Genomic DNA, 13,132 nt, shown 5'->3' on the forward strand with positions numbered 1-13,132 from the left:
TTTTTTAAAAGCGTAATTTCCATTAACTCCTGCTTTTAGTCAGGCTATAAATACCAGAAGAACAGACTCCCTCCTGGTATTTTGGCACTTCTGTATCTTTTCATAGCCAGAAAAAGTAAGTGGAGAGACATGAAAATGAAAAATAATGAAAAAACAAAGAAAAGAAGAAGAAAAAGTTAACTGAAGCACCCTATGAATGCCAAACAAAAATCACACACCTTTGGATTCAGATAGTCTCCCATCTAGTATTTTGTTTGCTTACAAACATGTTCATTCCAAAGCAGCGCTGCATGTGTTCCTAAAACTTGTCTAAAGCTTGCCTCCACGCCTGGTCCTTTGGCAGAGCTCTTTACCACATTTTGGCACCTGATGACAGCGTGCTAACTCCTATTTCACTTTTACTGAGGGTGGAATTTAGTATGAAATAACTGACCTGGGATGTTCTGTAGTTAAGTTTAATCCACTGGCCCTGAGCTTATTTGTCTAGGATTCAGGTAAGCTCGACTCAATTCCTATCTCCTCCACAGTCCACTCGTGTGAGTCTGACAGATTACTTGGGTGGTGCCTCAGATCCATTTCTGCACAATGACTGTAAGAATTTTTTACTCCCCGTAAGTCATTATGCAAATAAATCAATAAATCCTTATGAGATGTTTCCATATCTCGAGGGTCAGTCACAGGGTATATTATTAGGCTAACACATGATTCCAAAGACTAATAAAAGAACAAGGCATTATCATGTCTCGCCTTTCTCTTTTTTTAAACATCACAAATAATTTTGATCAAGTCGTCTCATTCGAATATTGGATTAAATTCCGCTTCAATTATTATCTGCTCCAAACCCATTTCTCTAACTCAAATCTAAAGCAGATTTTCAATTTTAATCAAATCTGAGAGAAATAAGAGTGCACACACAGAGAGACACTCTGAGATAAAACAATGTGGGGAAAACAAGCCTGTCTCTCTGCAACGTCTCATGCAGTGTCTCCAGCAGAATCCAATTCAACCACCACTGTGCTACTCACCATCAAATATTAGTCACACCTGGGCCCTACATTATGGTTTACCATTCAGGGTCAGCTGAAGATCCAGAAGCAAACAGTGCTGTATAGTCAAGCCAGCTTTGCGGTGCTATTTCCTTGGCACAGTTATCTGACATTATTTGTTGGCAAGACAGCGTTGGGATCCCCAGTCTTTGACCACTGCCTTGACTTTAGGGAGCCAGGAGATGCATTGTCAAGCATGAAGGTTGCTAATACTAACAATTCATAAAGAAGGAGGAAGATAGTTGCAGGTTCATGTTTTAGCCTGGTGGTAAATTGCTAGTCAGCTGGTCTGGTTTTGCTACCCTGTGGCTTAATCAGCACTTGAACAAGGTAACGAATCCTTAGGACTTTCTCTTGGTCCTTTTTCAGAGCCCTCCCATGGCCATTCACAGAGGTCAGAAATCAACCCCGTTTGGCTCAACATTTCCAAGTATTGCTCTGCGTATGCCAGAACTAGTGTGAATACCTTCCACATGCTTATTGTCAATTATTAAACTGGAGTATGATTTTTCTTGATGTTGACTCATGGCAATCACGTCATTCTCCTGAGACAGATCCATTCAGTTCAATGAAACCAATACAGAGGTGGCACCTCTGTAAGAGTCTAATCCTGAGAGAACTGGTTTATGTTAGAGAATGGATGTTTTAAATAAACAGCCAGGACAAGAAGGAAAACAGCATTATCTTCCTATTTGTCTACTATGGAGGTTTTTTGGGGGGGTCTTTTAATTAAATGTACTTAAGTAAAATTTTTATCTTATGAATGATACTGCTAGTCTTTACGTGTCTTCTGTTGCCTCAAAGCTGCTGTGGCTAGAAGACTTTTTTTTCTTCTCCATGAATTTGAAGCAATTGGCACAGGCTGGTTCATCATGGTGTGAAACTCTCATTTAGTAACAGGATTTTCTAAGCAGCCCTGTTCTTCTTTATATAATTTCTTCTCTTACCTTACTTCCTATAATCTTCACAGCAAACTCTGCTTATCTACCTTATATTATTTTTTAAAATTCAGATCTCTGTATTAAATACCCTTTCTTGACTGTTTTTTGAAATCTCAGTGGTATCTCATACAGAAAGTTTCATTTGTATTTCCCCAAATCCACTGGTGCAATGCTTGTAATACTGTTCTGTAAGCTGCTAAAATTAACTTCAGCAATTGTATTCACTGGAATTTGGACTATCAAATAGAGTGATTCTTAAAACTTCCTTATCCCAATTTTCCTTTGCACTTACTGTTTGTTATGGCATCATTTTTGAAGATCATCCTAACCCTTATGGGAGAACCAGACAATCCTAATTATATTATTTTTTATTTCTTTGCTAAGTTGAACAGCTCCCCATAATGTTATAAAAACCTTTCTCACAGAAAGCTGTCCTCAGTCTTCAAGAACAGAAACAGTGTATTTTCAACCTAATTTGTATTTTATGCTTTTAAAATATGCTGAACTGACATCTCCAGGGGCTGGGGTCTGTTGTTTACACACAGAATAAGGACATCAGAGAGAAAAAAAACAGCAGAAGCTTCCCATGGCAACTTGCCTTGAAGCTGTCTTTGAATGACCACCTCGAGGGGTGACAGACCATTTCAGTTGCTGTGGCTCATTCAATCCTGTGGTTTTCTGATGAGGCTTCTAATGAACGAATGCAACTGTAATGTTGTTTTCTCATATATAACACCACTCCAGTATTTCTGGTAGGCAGGTCACCGAACACCCATCGTGAGGCAGTGACCTCCAGTTGGTTACTGTACTTCTAAATGTCAAATTTAATCTTTAAAAACCTCCACTGTGTAGAGGTCTAGCATAGAATTAAGTTCTCTCTCTGCAGATCATCACAGGAACTCAGTTGTTATGCACTTAGCATGTACCTTAGCTTTCCGTACTCCATTTCAGCTCCCACCGAACAAATTCCTTCCTACTAGGTCTCAGTCGACTTCAGTCATATCTGGATTTATCAGTGACCCTTCGTATCTTCAACCAACAGATACAGACCTTTCCATCTGTCTTTTGCTGGACAACTCACTGACTTATTCCTCCTCCCAATTTATGGTTCTGCTGATTGCTCTGAGAGTTCAAACTCTTCTATATCATTAAGATCTAAGCTGTCTGCGTACCAGATACAGTCACACTGCTCAACAATTACAAAAGGTAAAATAGTTCAAAGGAACATGTCAAAATGCCTCATCTTCCCACTACAACTATTTCTTGAATTTAACTTAACCTTTTTTCATATTCCTGTTTCTGTTTTCGCCTAGTTATAAATTACTTCTCACTTGCTTTTTACTTCACATTTTTCTGTCTTTTTTCTATGGCAAAAAAAATCCCTCATCCCTGAACCACAGGAAATGTTTACAGTGCAATTACATATAAATCTTTTGGGTTTCTGATTTTGCTAAAAACACGTATCTCAGCTCAGGTTCACGAAAATCTCTGCTGAATGCAAAGCAAGCCTGACAAGATTTCCAGTACTTCACTGAAAGCAATGAGACATACGCAACGTGATGCACAGTGAAAATCATTCCTTTCAACTGAGTTTTGCTTTGATGTCCATGAATAGATTGAATACCAAGCTCATAGCAAAAGCCAAAGGATGTGTATGGGAGCCTGAAGATTGAAGGTGGTGAATCCAACCCATCAGGTAATAGGGTCTCTTTGCTCTGCAGATAATAAATATCATAGCGTCTGCTAATCTATGTCATTGAAGTATGCCTAAAAATCTACTTTCTAATATGTTTATGGGGGACCTGTGTTATATTTCTACCTGGAAGATCTTCTGCTCGTTTAACTCACATCATGCATTGACAAGGGCTGGTCTCTGTTCATTTCCTGGAGGTGCCATGTTATCAGTCCAGCTGAGTGTATTTTAGAGCTAAACTACCTCATCTATTCATCATCCAGGTATATTGACTATCTATCAGAGTGAAACAGTTCAGTTCAGATAGTCTCCTTTCACACTTTCTTTCAGCACGTCAGCTGAAAGTGATGCTAAACTACTGAACTTTATTTTTGTTTTGAAACTGCCTTTTAATCCACTTAAGAGTCTTATCCAGATCTTGAAGAACAAACAAGCAAAAGAGCTGGATTCTATCACGATTAATTACAATGGAAATCAGTCCCAGACTAAACATTTACTGAATACTTAATCCCTGTTAATGTTTTTCCTGAATATAAAAGCCAGCTCCATGGAAAAATATATAGTATTTTTATTATCATTATCTTGTTTTGTTTTGTTTTTTTCCTGCAGCAAGTGCTTCCTTGGGAAAAAGGTACCTGGTAAAGAGCAGAAATAAGACTTTTTGGTGCATGTGCATGAAGATAGCGTTGCTAACAGAGGAAATATTTTAGCACGGGATAAACCATGGAAATAGGCAAACATACAGGAGGTTTATTTGATATGCACAAGCCAACTAGGGCAGTCAGCACGTGCAGAACACCAGAACCGTGTGGGGGAGTGGGTAGCAGCAGGAGGTGATGCCACAAAGAGGTACGGCACAGTGTATGACAAAGAAAGACAGACGATCCAGTGTCAGCTCATTTTCTTTGTTTAGAGTCTGGCTCATCTAACCAGAGCGTCCACTTTGCTTTTGCTCTTGCCACATGCAGAAGTCCCTTTCTTAGCATATTGGGGAAAGTGAATATGCTTTCAGCACATGCTAGTTTATAGCAATCACTGCTTATACCAAATGTTTTTGATCACCCACTATGTTAGAATAATTCCACAAAAAATGAAAATCTGTGTGATTTTTTCACTCACTGTTGTTGTCTCCTCTTTGTCCTAACTTCCCAGAAATGCTAAAAAGATGGATGGAAAGGTAGTCAAAAAGCCACATATGGTGAATTACATTAAACACTAAAATCTTATGCTCTTTGGGTACTTAGCCTTCTCACAGTAATCGCAGTAGTCTCTGCATATAAGGTAAAAAAGAACTAGAAGGGTCATCACCTCTTAAACATTGTATTTAATAAAGCGCAAAATCAAATTGCTCAAACTCGGGTGCCGCAGCTCAGCCCTGTGGCCACACTACACCATTGAAAGACCACCTTATAAATGTGCTACCTTTTCTTCCCAGTGGAAGTTAAGCTCCTCTATAACCACTTTGCAGCCAAGCAGCAGTAGACATTTTGTTTTCAGGGCTGTGGAAGGATGGTACACAGCACAAGAGAGAAAGATTTTAAGAGGTGAAATCTCCCAAACTACTTTTTGCTTTATGAATAAATTCAGCTACAGATACAACTATTAATCTTGATGCCAGTTCACAGTACCTTCACAGTCTCCATTTGAGGTCTTGATCTGACTTCTCTAGTTATGAATAAGTATTGTCATCAGAGAAGCTCTAAAGCACCATAAAACATTCTTCTTCTCTTACTGTTAAGGATATTTCAACTTCTATAGAAGACAGAGTCATCCACTGCATACATTGTTTAAACAATAGTAAGAGGAATATACACCAACTATTAAGTATACACTCAAGCTACTATGAACTACCAATGCACGTCTGCATACTAAAGGCCTAGTTCCTACACCAGTATACATACATATTTGCACATTTGCTTATTTTGAGAAATTTAATAGCCATATACTCACATGACTTCCTATTTGCTCGTGACCGCTTCCTCTCTCTGGGCACCGCTCGCTGGCTTGGCACTTGGGTGGCGGACTTCACAATGCGATCCATGATCTCATCTGCTGCGTCATCCGTTGCATTAGGTGAATCGTCGTTGCCAGCGTTCCACGAACCGATACGGCCTGGAAAAGTCCAGAAAATGAATTGAGGGAAAAGAAGACAGAAGTCTCTCGCGTCACTTTGGTTTTGCAATTGGTTTTTTTTGGGAATTACAGCAGACAGCTCAGTCATCATACTTCAAATTGGCCAAAGTAGAAGACTCTGCCTAATGGAGAATATTTCTAAATAATACCCTAGACTCTCTGCTGTATCAGCAGAGACCCGAGAGCTCAAATGCAATTATAACTTTCTATTCCCTTCAGCCTCAAAGTCTTATCCTTGACCATACAACTGGCAAATGTCTGCTAGAGACTGTCTATAAGCCAAGGATTGCTGGAGTGTTGTGTGACCTTGTTTCCCTCTGCTCCTATTACACAGAGACTAGAAGACATGGCACATGTTAGAAATTGATGCAAATCAGCAAGACAGGTCTTTTGTACCGAAAGAGAGAACAAATCCATTTCCGAGCATCTGTATCACAGCCTAGTGCAAAGCAGACACGAAAAGGGCAAAAAATGTGGTTTGACATATCTACTTGTCCTTTTCACAATGAAGAATTCACCTTCTCATCACAAAGCTGTATGTGTCCTGGCACAGCTGCGTGTGCTCTGTTATGAGCAGAAAAGCAAGAGTCGCTGGCAAGCTGAAAAGCTAAATAAGCAATTTTGGTTAAAACCACAAACAAACAAGTGAGCCGTGTCTCCGAACCCAAGGCTCTGGCACTCCTTACTCCACAGAGCTGTGTCAGACACATCTTTGGGTTCCTCCACTACAGACTACTGTTCCGTGTGCTTTTTGTTTTTGAAGGCTAGCGTGCAGCGAGAACACCGACAGCGAGCTTTGCAAAAGAGTGGGTGTGGTAGAATTGCAAGCAGCTAAAAATTCACTGGCGAGGCCACTCCATATCCCATCCCCAATGTCAATAAACAACAGCTTCGATTAGCACTTTGCTCTGCTGCTTCTCTCCTGGCTCCCGTCAAGAGCAGTTGTACTACGCGAGCGCTCCTGACAAGCTTCTGTCTGGCTCACCCGTCCTCTGCCTCTGCTGTTCTTCAGGGGAACACAAGCTGACTCTCATTATCAGGACGCACTGCTCATAAGCATTCAGTGGATTACTTCAGCTATTCAGCTTGTTGCAGTGCAGCGTGAATTATTTCATCTTTGTACTTTAGCTATTTGACTTGCTTCATAAATTGGGGCTGTGAAACCTCAAAATTAGACAGGATCATGGTTTCAAGCCTTAATAAACTACACACGCACAGAGACTTAGTGGTGGATGCTCTGGATGTGCTGTCAGTGGTATCAAAAAAGAAACAAGAAAGTGTAAGATATCCAGATGTGAGGGAAAAGAAATACTAGAACAGAAAACTGAGGACTTGAATTTTGGTGCATCACCTTTACTCCAAAATAATCTTCCAGGTATCACGTGTATGGGAGGGGGTGAGGGGAAGACAAAAGAAAACAAACCCGTGAACCCATTGTCTGTAAAATGATTTAGCATAAAGGAAGTGGTCTAGTGGCCGCTTAAATAAAGAGGTGTACCAGTGAATCATGTCTTGGACGAAAAACAAGGCTTTCTCATTGCCAAGAACGGTTGTACCCGTGAGCTCTTCTGTCAGAGTATCAGGTGTTGGAATCGGCGGCGTGGGTCAGGTTTTCATTTTCTCTCTGTCAGCTTTCAGAAATCACCCGTGCTGACATTTGGAAACAGCAAAGCACCGTGGACCTCAGAGAAAGAGGTATCTGTCAGGACAGCAAGGAGATGCGGGGCTGTCCACAGCAGCTTTCTATGCTCCTAGGCTCCACTTAATCCACTAGCTTTGCAGTTTAGCAGGGAGGTGGTTAGAAGATTCACCATCTTTTTCCTACCCTTTTTCCTCTCCCCAGTCATTCCTAAAATGCTGCAAGGCCCTTTCACTTCAATTTGAATTGCTTCTTAATTAAAAAAAAAATAGAAAAAGCAATTTCTCCTTGCTTCTGTTGAAAAATTAAAAGAAAACCACACCATGGATCCCCCATTTTGCCTTCATGATGAGAACAGGAATAAAAATTGGGGTGTTAGTGGGCAGCCACATTCACAGGGGTGGGGGGAGAGGTGCGAATTTTCGCAGGCTTGTACTCCTCACGCCCGCAGGCACTACCTTGGCTGTGATCCACGTGTTAAAACTTCAGGCAAATTATCCTACATCCCTGTGCCCCAAATCACCACCTCCAGTGTGGAAACACCACTGGGGTCTTCTCCTTCCCCTTCAACCATTTCTGCCGCAAGCGCTATGCGAGGGGGCCACGACCTGCGTTTGGGCCACCGTGCCACAAAAAACGTGGCCAAAGGGAAACTGCTGGCACTTACCTCGGCTGGCCCGGCTTCGAGTGCGGACCCCAAGCACTGTGGTGCCTTCCCCGCCAATGGAGGAGGTCTTCAGCACGGCCTTCATGTTCTCATGCTCTGCAGCGTCCTCAGCATACTGCAGCCCCTGGGGCTGGCTCTGGCAGGGGGGCGAGCTGCTGGAGAACTTGCCAGACTGCGGGAGGAAAATGGATTTGTTGTTTTAACAGAAAACAGCACGGAGAATAGGCTGGAGTCTCGACCGCGGATTGCAAGGAGAGAAGTGTCCTCTCGGGCCGGTTTGGAGTGCAGATATTCCCAAACAAGCCAGGCAACAGTTGCTCCTCTCCCAGAGCATGCACCCTGAGCAGAAATAAACTGGAAACAGGGTGACAGCAGGGAGCAGCAGACAGAATCGGAGGAAAACCAGATGCATTAGCTCAAGCCTTATAATTTTGACCTTCTGTCTGAGAGTATAAGGTACAAAGCTTGCTTTGAAACCTTCGACCAGGCTGGGCCTGATCTGGGGTCAGGTATGACACTGAGGTACACTGCATGAGACCCGACACAAATAAGAAATTGCTTTTTCCTGTACCATCACCTTTCAGTAACAAGGCAAAACTGGGAGAGAGGTCTAGGGAGAGAGACCTTTGCCTCTTGCCTCTCTGCATTGCTGCACAGAAAACTCTCAAACTGGTCTAAGACACAAATACCTACAAGTAACCTTAAAATACATTACCAGTAACGCTGAAAAAATCCCCGGTCCCAAAACACCCAGCCAAATTATTTCATGGCCAAAACACAAAAATTGCAGTCAGCAGTTAGAAGAACAAACAAAACCTTACAAGAGATTTAGGAATCTGCCCTCTGCTTCCCCGGCCCGCCTGTGATTTCCCTGTCACCAGGACTACGTTAACAACAGCAGCTACATTAGCTGGGCTCGCACAGCTCCACCAGTTGTGGAGAACAGCCGTCTAGAAATGGACTGAAAGAGCAGAACGGGATACTTTCTAAGGAGAAGAGCTTGCATGGCTGGGCTGCTCTCCCTTCCCAGCCTCTGCCTACAAAGGGCTGCGATGTTGGTGCTTGCTCCACTGCTCTTATCGACAGAAAGGCTAAAGCACATTTAGAATACAGTCCTGGCTGCAGAAAAGACAGGCTCTGTCAACAGCAAACAGGCATCAACAGATAAGAATACCCCTTGGTATTTTCGGTCATATCAGTCCAGCATCAGAAACTGAAGTGTTTTCACTTTCCTTTTAATCTTTCTTACTCCCCCCAATTCAGCACAGATGAAAGAAGGTGTGCTGCATTCTATTCTTCCTTTGCATAATAAACAACATTAATTGTCCATTTAATGGTATTGAGCCAGTCAGTTAAAGGGATGCAAACCTGCAGAGCCTTTCTGTCAGCGAACGGTAAATTGGAAGAAAAGACTGGGCCCTACTTTCAGAGCTTTGATCGAGTCCCGGGGGCTGTCAAGACTGCAAACTGAAAATATTTAATCTGGAAATCAATGACAGGATGATTCTATTTTAACATAATGACTTTTCGGGGTAAGATAGCAAGTTAACTGAGTAGCAAAACAATAATCCCTACAAGGCACTGAGCTAAATATAACAGTGTGAGATTTGTTTTTGATAGTGAGAAGTTTGTTTTCTTGTTAAAATATTAGCTTGCAACATTTTGATGTGGAAAGTGTGCAAGTGCTAGAGTATCACATGTGAAATTAAAAGACGGAAAAACATTAGAGAGAAACTTCTATGAAAGTGCATGCCATTTTGGCATTAAGAATACTCTCTTATATACAATGGGTGGGGTAAAGCTGATCAATACCATCTCAGAAAAAACCAAAGGATAAAGTCTTCACATAACTGTTAGTTACTATTCACAACTGTTAGTTACTGTTCACACAGGTTAGTTAAACGTTGGCATAAAAAGGCTAATTTGTGTCATTTTCTTTCTGCGCCCCAAGCTATACAGCACAAATCATCACTGGGGGAGAAGCTCTATAGCCAGAAGTTTTATTTCGCTTCCTTAATTTTCAGATGTTGCCGTAGATTAATGCTTAACCCCCAGCCTCTTGAGCAAATGACTGCCATATGAAACAGTGAGCATTAAGCCACAATGTTTATGTTCAGCAAACTGAAGAAAGCTCTAATGCTGAATAAAGAATTCATTGCACAATAGATGCTCCTCAAATGAACAAATTCTTTTATTATGAATATAGCTAGTGCATTATAGTTCTTAAATTATTTATTCACTCCTTTATTCATTTTCAACTTCACCTTCAGGGGCACTTTATGATAAATACATGAACTACTCCATGGCTCACTTCTATGGCGACTGAGGTGTCTTATTTGCAATTCATACAGCAAGGAGAACCACTACAATTGGCTTTGCATCCCTATATCCTGATGCTTTTGAACACTTTATAAAATAATTCCATTTGGACTTACACAGCTTAATAATGAGTATGAAATTATCATGGTAATCTGTAGCCCAAGGTAACTGATGATCCCCATAACATTCAGATCACCGATGTTTTGGGTAGTGGGGATATTTTGCAGTTTAGTAAACAGACATTAAGGAAAAGAAATGAGGAAACTCAAAATTATTAAGGCCTCAGATCAGGATATCCTTATTCAAGAGAGCAGGTATGCATATGGTTAAAGCTAACTGTAAAAATGCATTCTTATGATTGAGCCAAAAAGCTATGAGAAAAATGTCATGGTTCATAGTTCCAGTTGAGCAGATGGAGTTGAGCAGTCCATACTATCTGAGTTAGAAATTAGATGTCACAGCACACAGGGGAGATGGGAATGGCATGCTCTTTCAGAGAACCATACCTCAGCATCCTCTTCTTCATCAGTCTGCCACCGGAATCAAAGGACAGGGTGAAGAAGGACAAACAGCAAGATTTAGGAAAGACAGTATGGTCAAACCACAACAGAGTAAGAGGTAACCATGGTACCGTTTATCCAGTTACAGGAGAACATAAAAATACCAAGCGTATAAGGAATTAATTCCTTAGACAATCAGCTTGCTTATTTTTTTTTAGTTAATTGTACATAGAACAGACTGTCACTGTCAGTAGGATGTATAAAAATGTCCTGATTTTTCTAAGAGAAATTATGAACTGAAACTACCCCTAACCCATCCGATTTCTCTCCCTTGAGTCATGCGGTTGCTTGCCCACTTTTTGCCCTGTGGAAATTGAGAAAGACTCCCTCTCCTTTTTCCAGCTCTGTTCAGCACAGGGAGGTCCTGGCTGCTCTTTCTCCCAGTGCAGAGGTCAGCTTCTTGGCAATTCCTTTTCTCTACGCTTAAGTGCTTGTTTTAATTCCTTTTTTAAGCTGGGGCTTTTCAACTTCCAATTTAACAGAGCACTCAAACCAAATGCTGAGTAGTCTTTGAAGAAATGCTTAAAGTTCTTCAGTAGCTGCCTGATATCAGATCCTGGAAATTAGAGAGGCAATTATCCTTTGCCATTCAGGGCTTTCATCCTCTGTGACAGCAGGCATGTAAAAGTATCTTAACAGCTACACAACATTAAATGCAATGGGCATATCAAAATGTTGTGGCATATGGACTGTTCTTAAATTTGGGGATTTACAGGGAATTAGCAAACTATTTAGAGCTGTGTTCCCAAATGCCTGGGGAATTCTTCATTGGGTTGTAAGATGCCCCACATGGCAGGTTCCCAAAGTAAAACACACTTTCTCAAGTATCTGGGCTCCTTCTTTCCATAATTTTCAGTTTGATTGCTTATAAAATGCAAACATAGCCCAGAAATTGATGCATTTTTTTATTTGTGGGTTTTGTTTTGTTTTTTAGAAGAAGCATTCCACCAATTCTATTCCCCTCCCTAGTGTTACTAATACATATTTTTGACCTTATCTCCATCTCAGCTATGATTTTCTGTCTGGGATTGATACATTCTGTTCCAGAAACATTCATCATTAAAAATGAAAGCCTGATTTACTTTGGCCCTCAGCTTAGTTTCAGCACAATCTCCATAAGAAGATTAGCTGTGAGAGTGCTGAGCAGCACATTAACATTACTTTTTAAGGGTATGTTTTATTCAAAGAGTGAGATACTTATTTTTCTTTGGACACAGTGGCACTGACAGAAACACAGGCAGATGTTTTGCAGAGGAACCTTGGCAGGTATGTTCCCTTTACATTAAAAAGATCCATTTGGTTTTTTTCCATCCCTGGGGGGAGGTGCAGGGAGTCACACCGTAAAGCAATTCTTCTGAAGAAGGCCACTGTTCACTTTTTGGCATGAATAAGAAACAGAAAGGAGAAGAACGGGAAGCAAGAACATACTTGTATTCTAATCCATATGTACATCTATCTAATAAATAAAAGGCAGGAGGAGAGCAAATTAAGCTAAACAATACACAAAAGGCACTCAGGGAAAGGTGAAATAGCAGAGTATACACATTACAAAGAGTGTGCTCCAACAAAAGTGTATTATATCATTACTTTATATCAAGCTAGATTTTTACAGGGAAAGTCCTAGCTGCTGGCCTTCCTGCCTGTTTAATCTATCTAAAAGTATTTGCCGTGGACTTACTTTAAGGGCAATGTACTCCTCTCTGACTTTGCTCATCTCCGGTACCCGGGGCATTAGCATTTCCCTTCCTCCTGCTCTGGGTGGAGAGGGCTCACACCTAGAGCCGCTGTCCCAAACCCAAAGCTGCTCCAGTGCACAGGAGGAGCAGTTCACCATCCCCATGATGTTTCCATGTCTGGAGAGCCATCTGCCCCCAGCAAATATGGACAGCAGGAGTCAAAGCAGCAAAACAAGTAAATCAAACTTTGTTTCCCAAGGGAATCTGCTCTCACCCAGGGGTGTGCATTCTGTCTTTTATTTCCTTCTTCATTTCATCATTCTAAATACACTGAGAAATATTAATAAATTAGGAAATTTTAAACATGTAATATTACCAAAAAGCACTGAAAGAATATTGCTATACCGAATACCTCTTGCAGGCACAAGATGTTAATTTTAAGAAAAGCACTGCTTGAT

The 13,132-nt window shown here is 41.1% G+C and overlaps 1 protein-coding gene across 13 annotated transcripts in view; it reads right to left on the minus strand.

Annotated features, from left to right (window-relative positions):
• FHOD3 (formin homology 2 domain containing 3) overlaps positions 1-13,132 on the minus strand; it is a 414,659-nt gene that overhangs the window by 15,355 nt on the left and 386,172 nt on the right. For all 13 annotated transcript variants that reach the window (XM_072852997.1, XM_072852996.1, XM_072852995.1 and 10 more), the window contains 2 exons: positions 8,120-8,291; positions 5,631-5,792 (listed from right to left, as the gene is read on the minus strand). In XM_072852997.1, the coding sequence (XP_072709098.1) occupies positions 5,631-5,792; positions 8,120-8,291 (334 nt within the window). The remainder of the gene's footprint in view (positions 1-5,630; positions 5,793-8,119; positions 8,292-13,132) is intronic.

Source organism: Ciconia boyciana, chromosome 2 (assembly GCF_034638445.1).
Source record: "Ciconia boyciana chromosome 2, ASM3463844v1, whole genome shotgun sequence".
NCBI lineage: Eukaryota > Metazoa > Chordata > Aves > Ciconiiformes > Ciconiidae > Ciconia > Ciconia boyciana.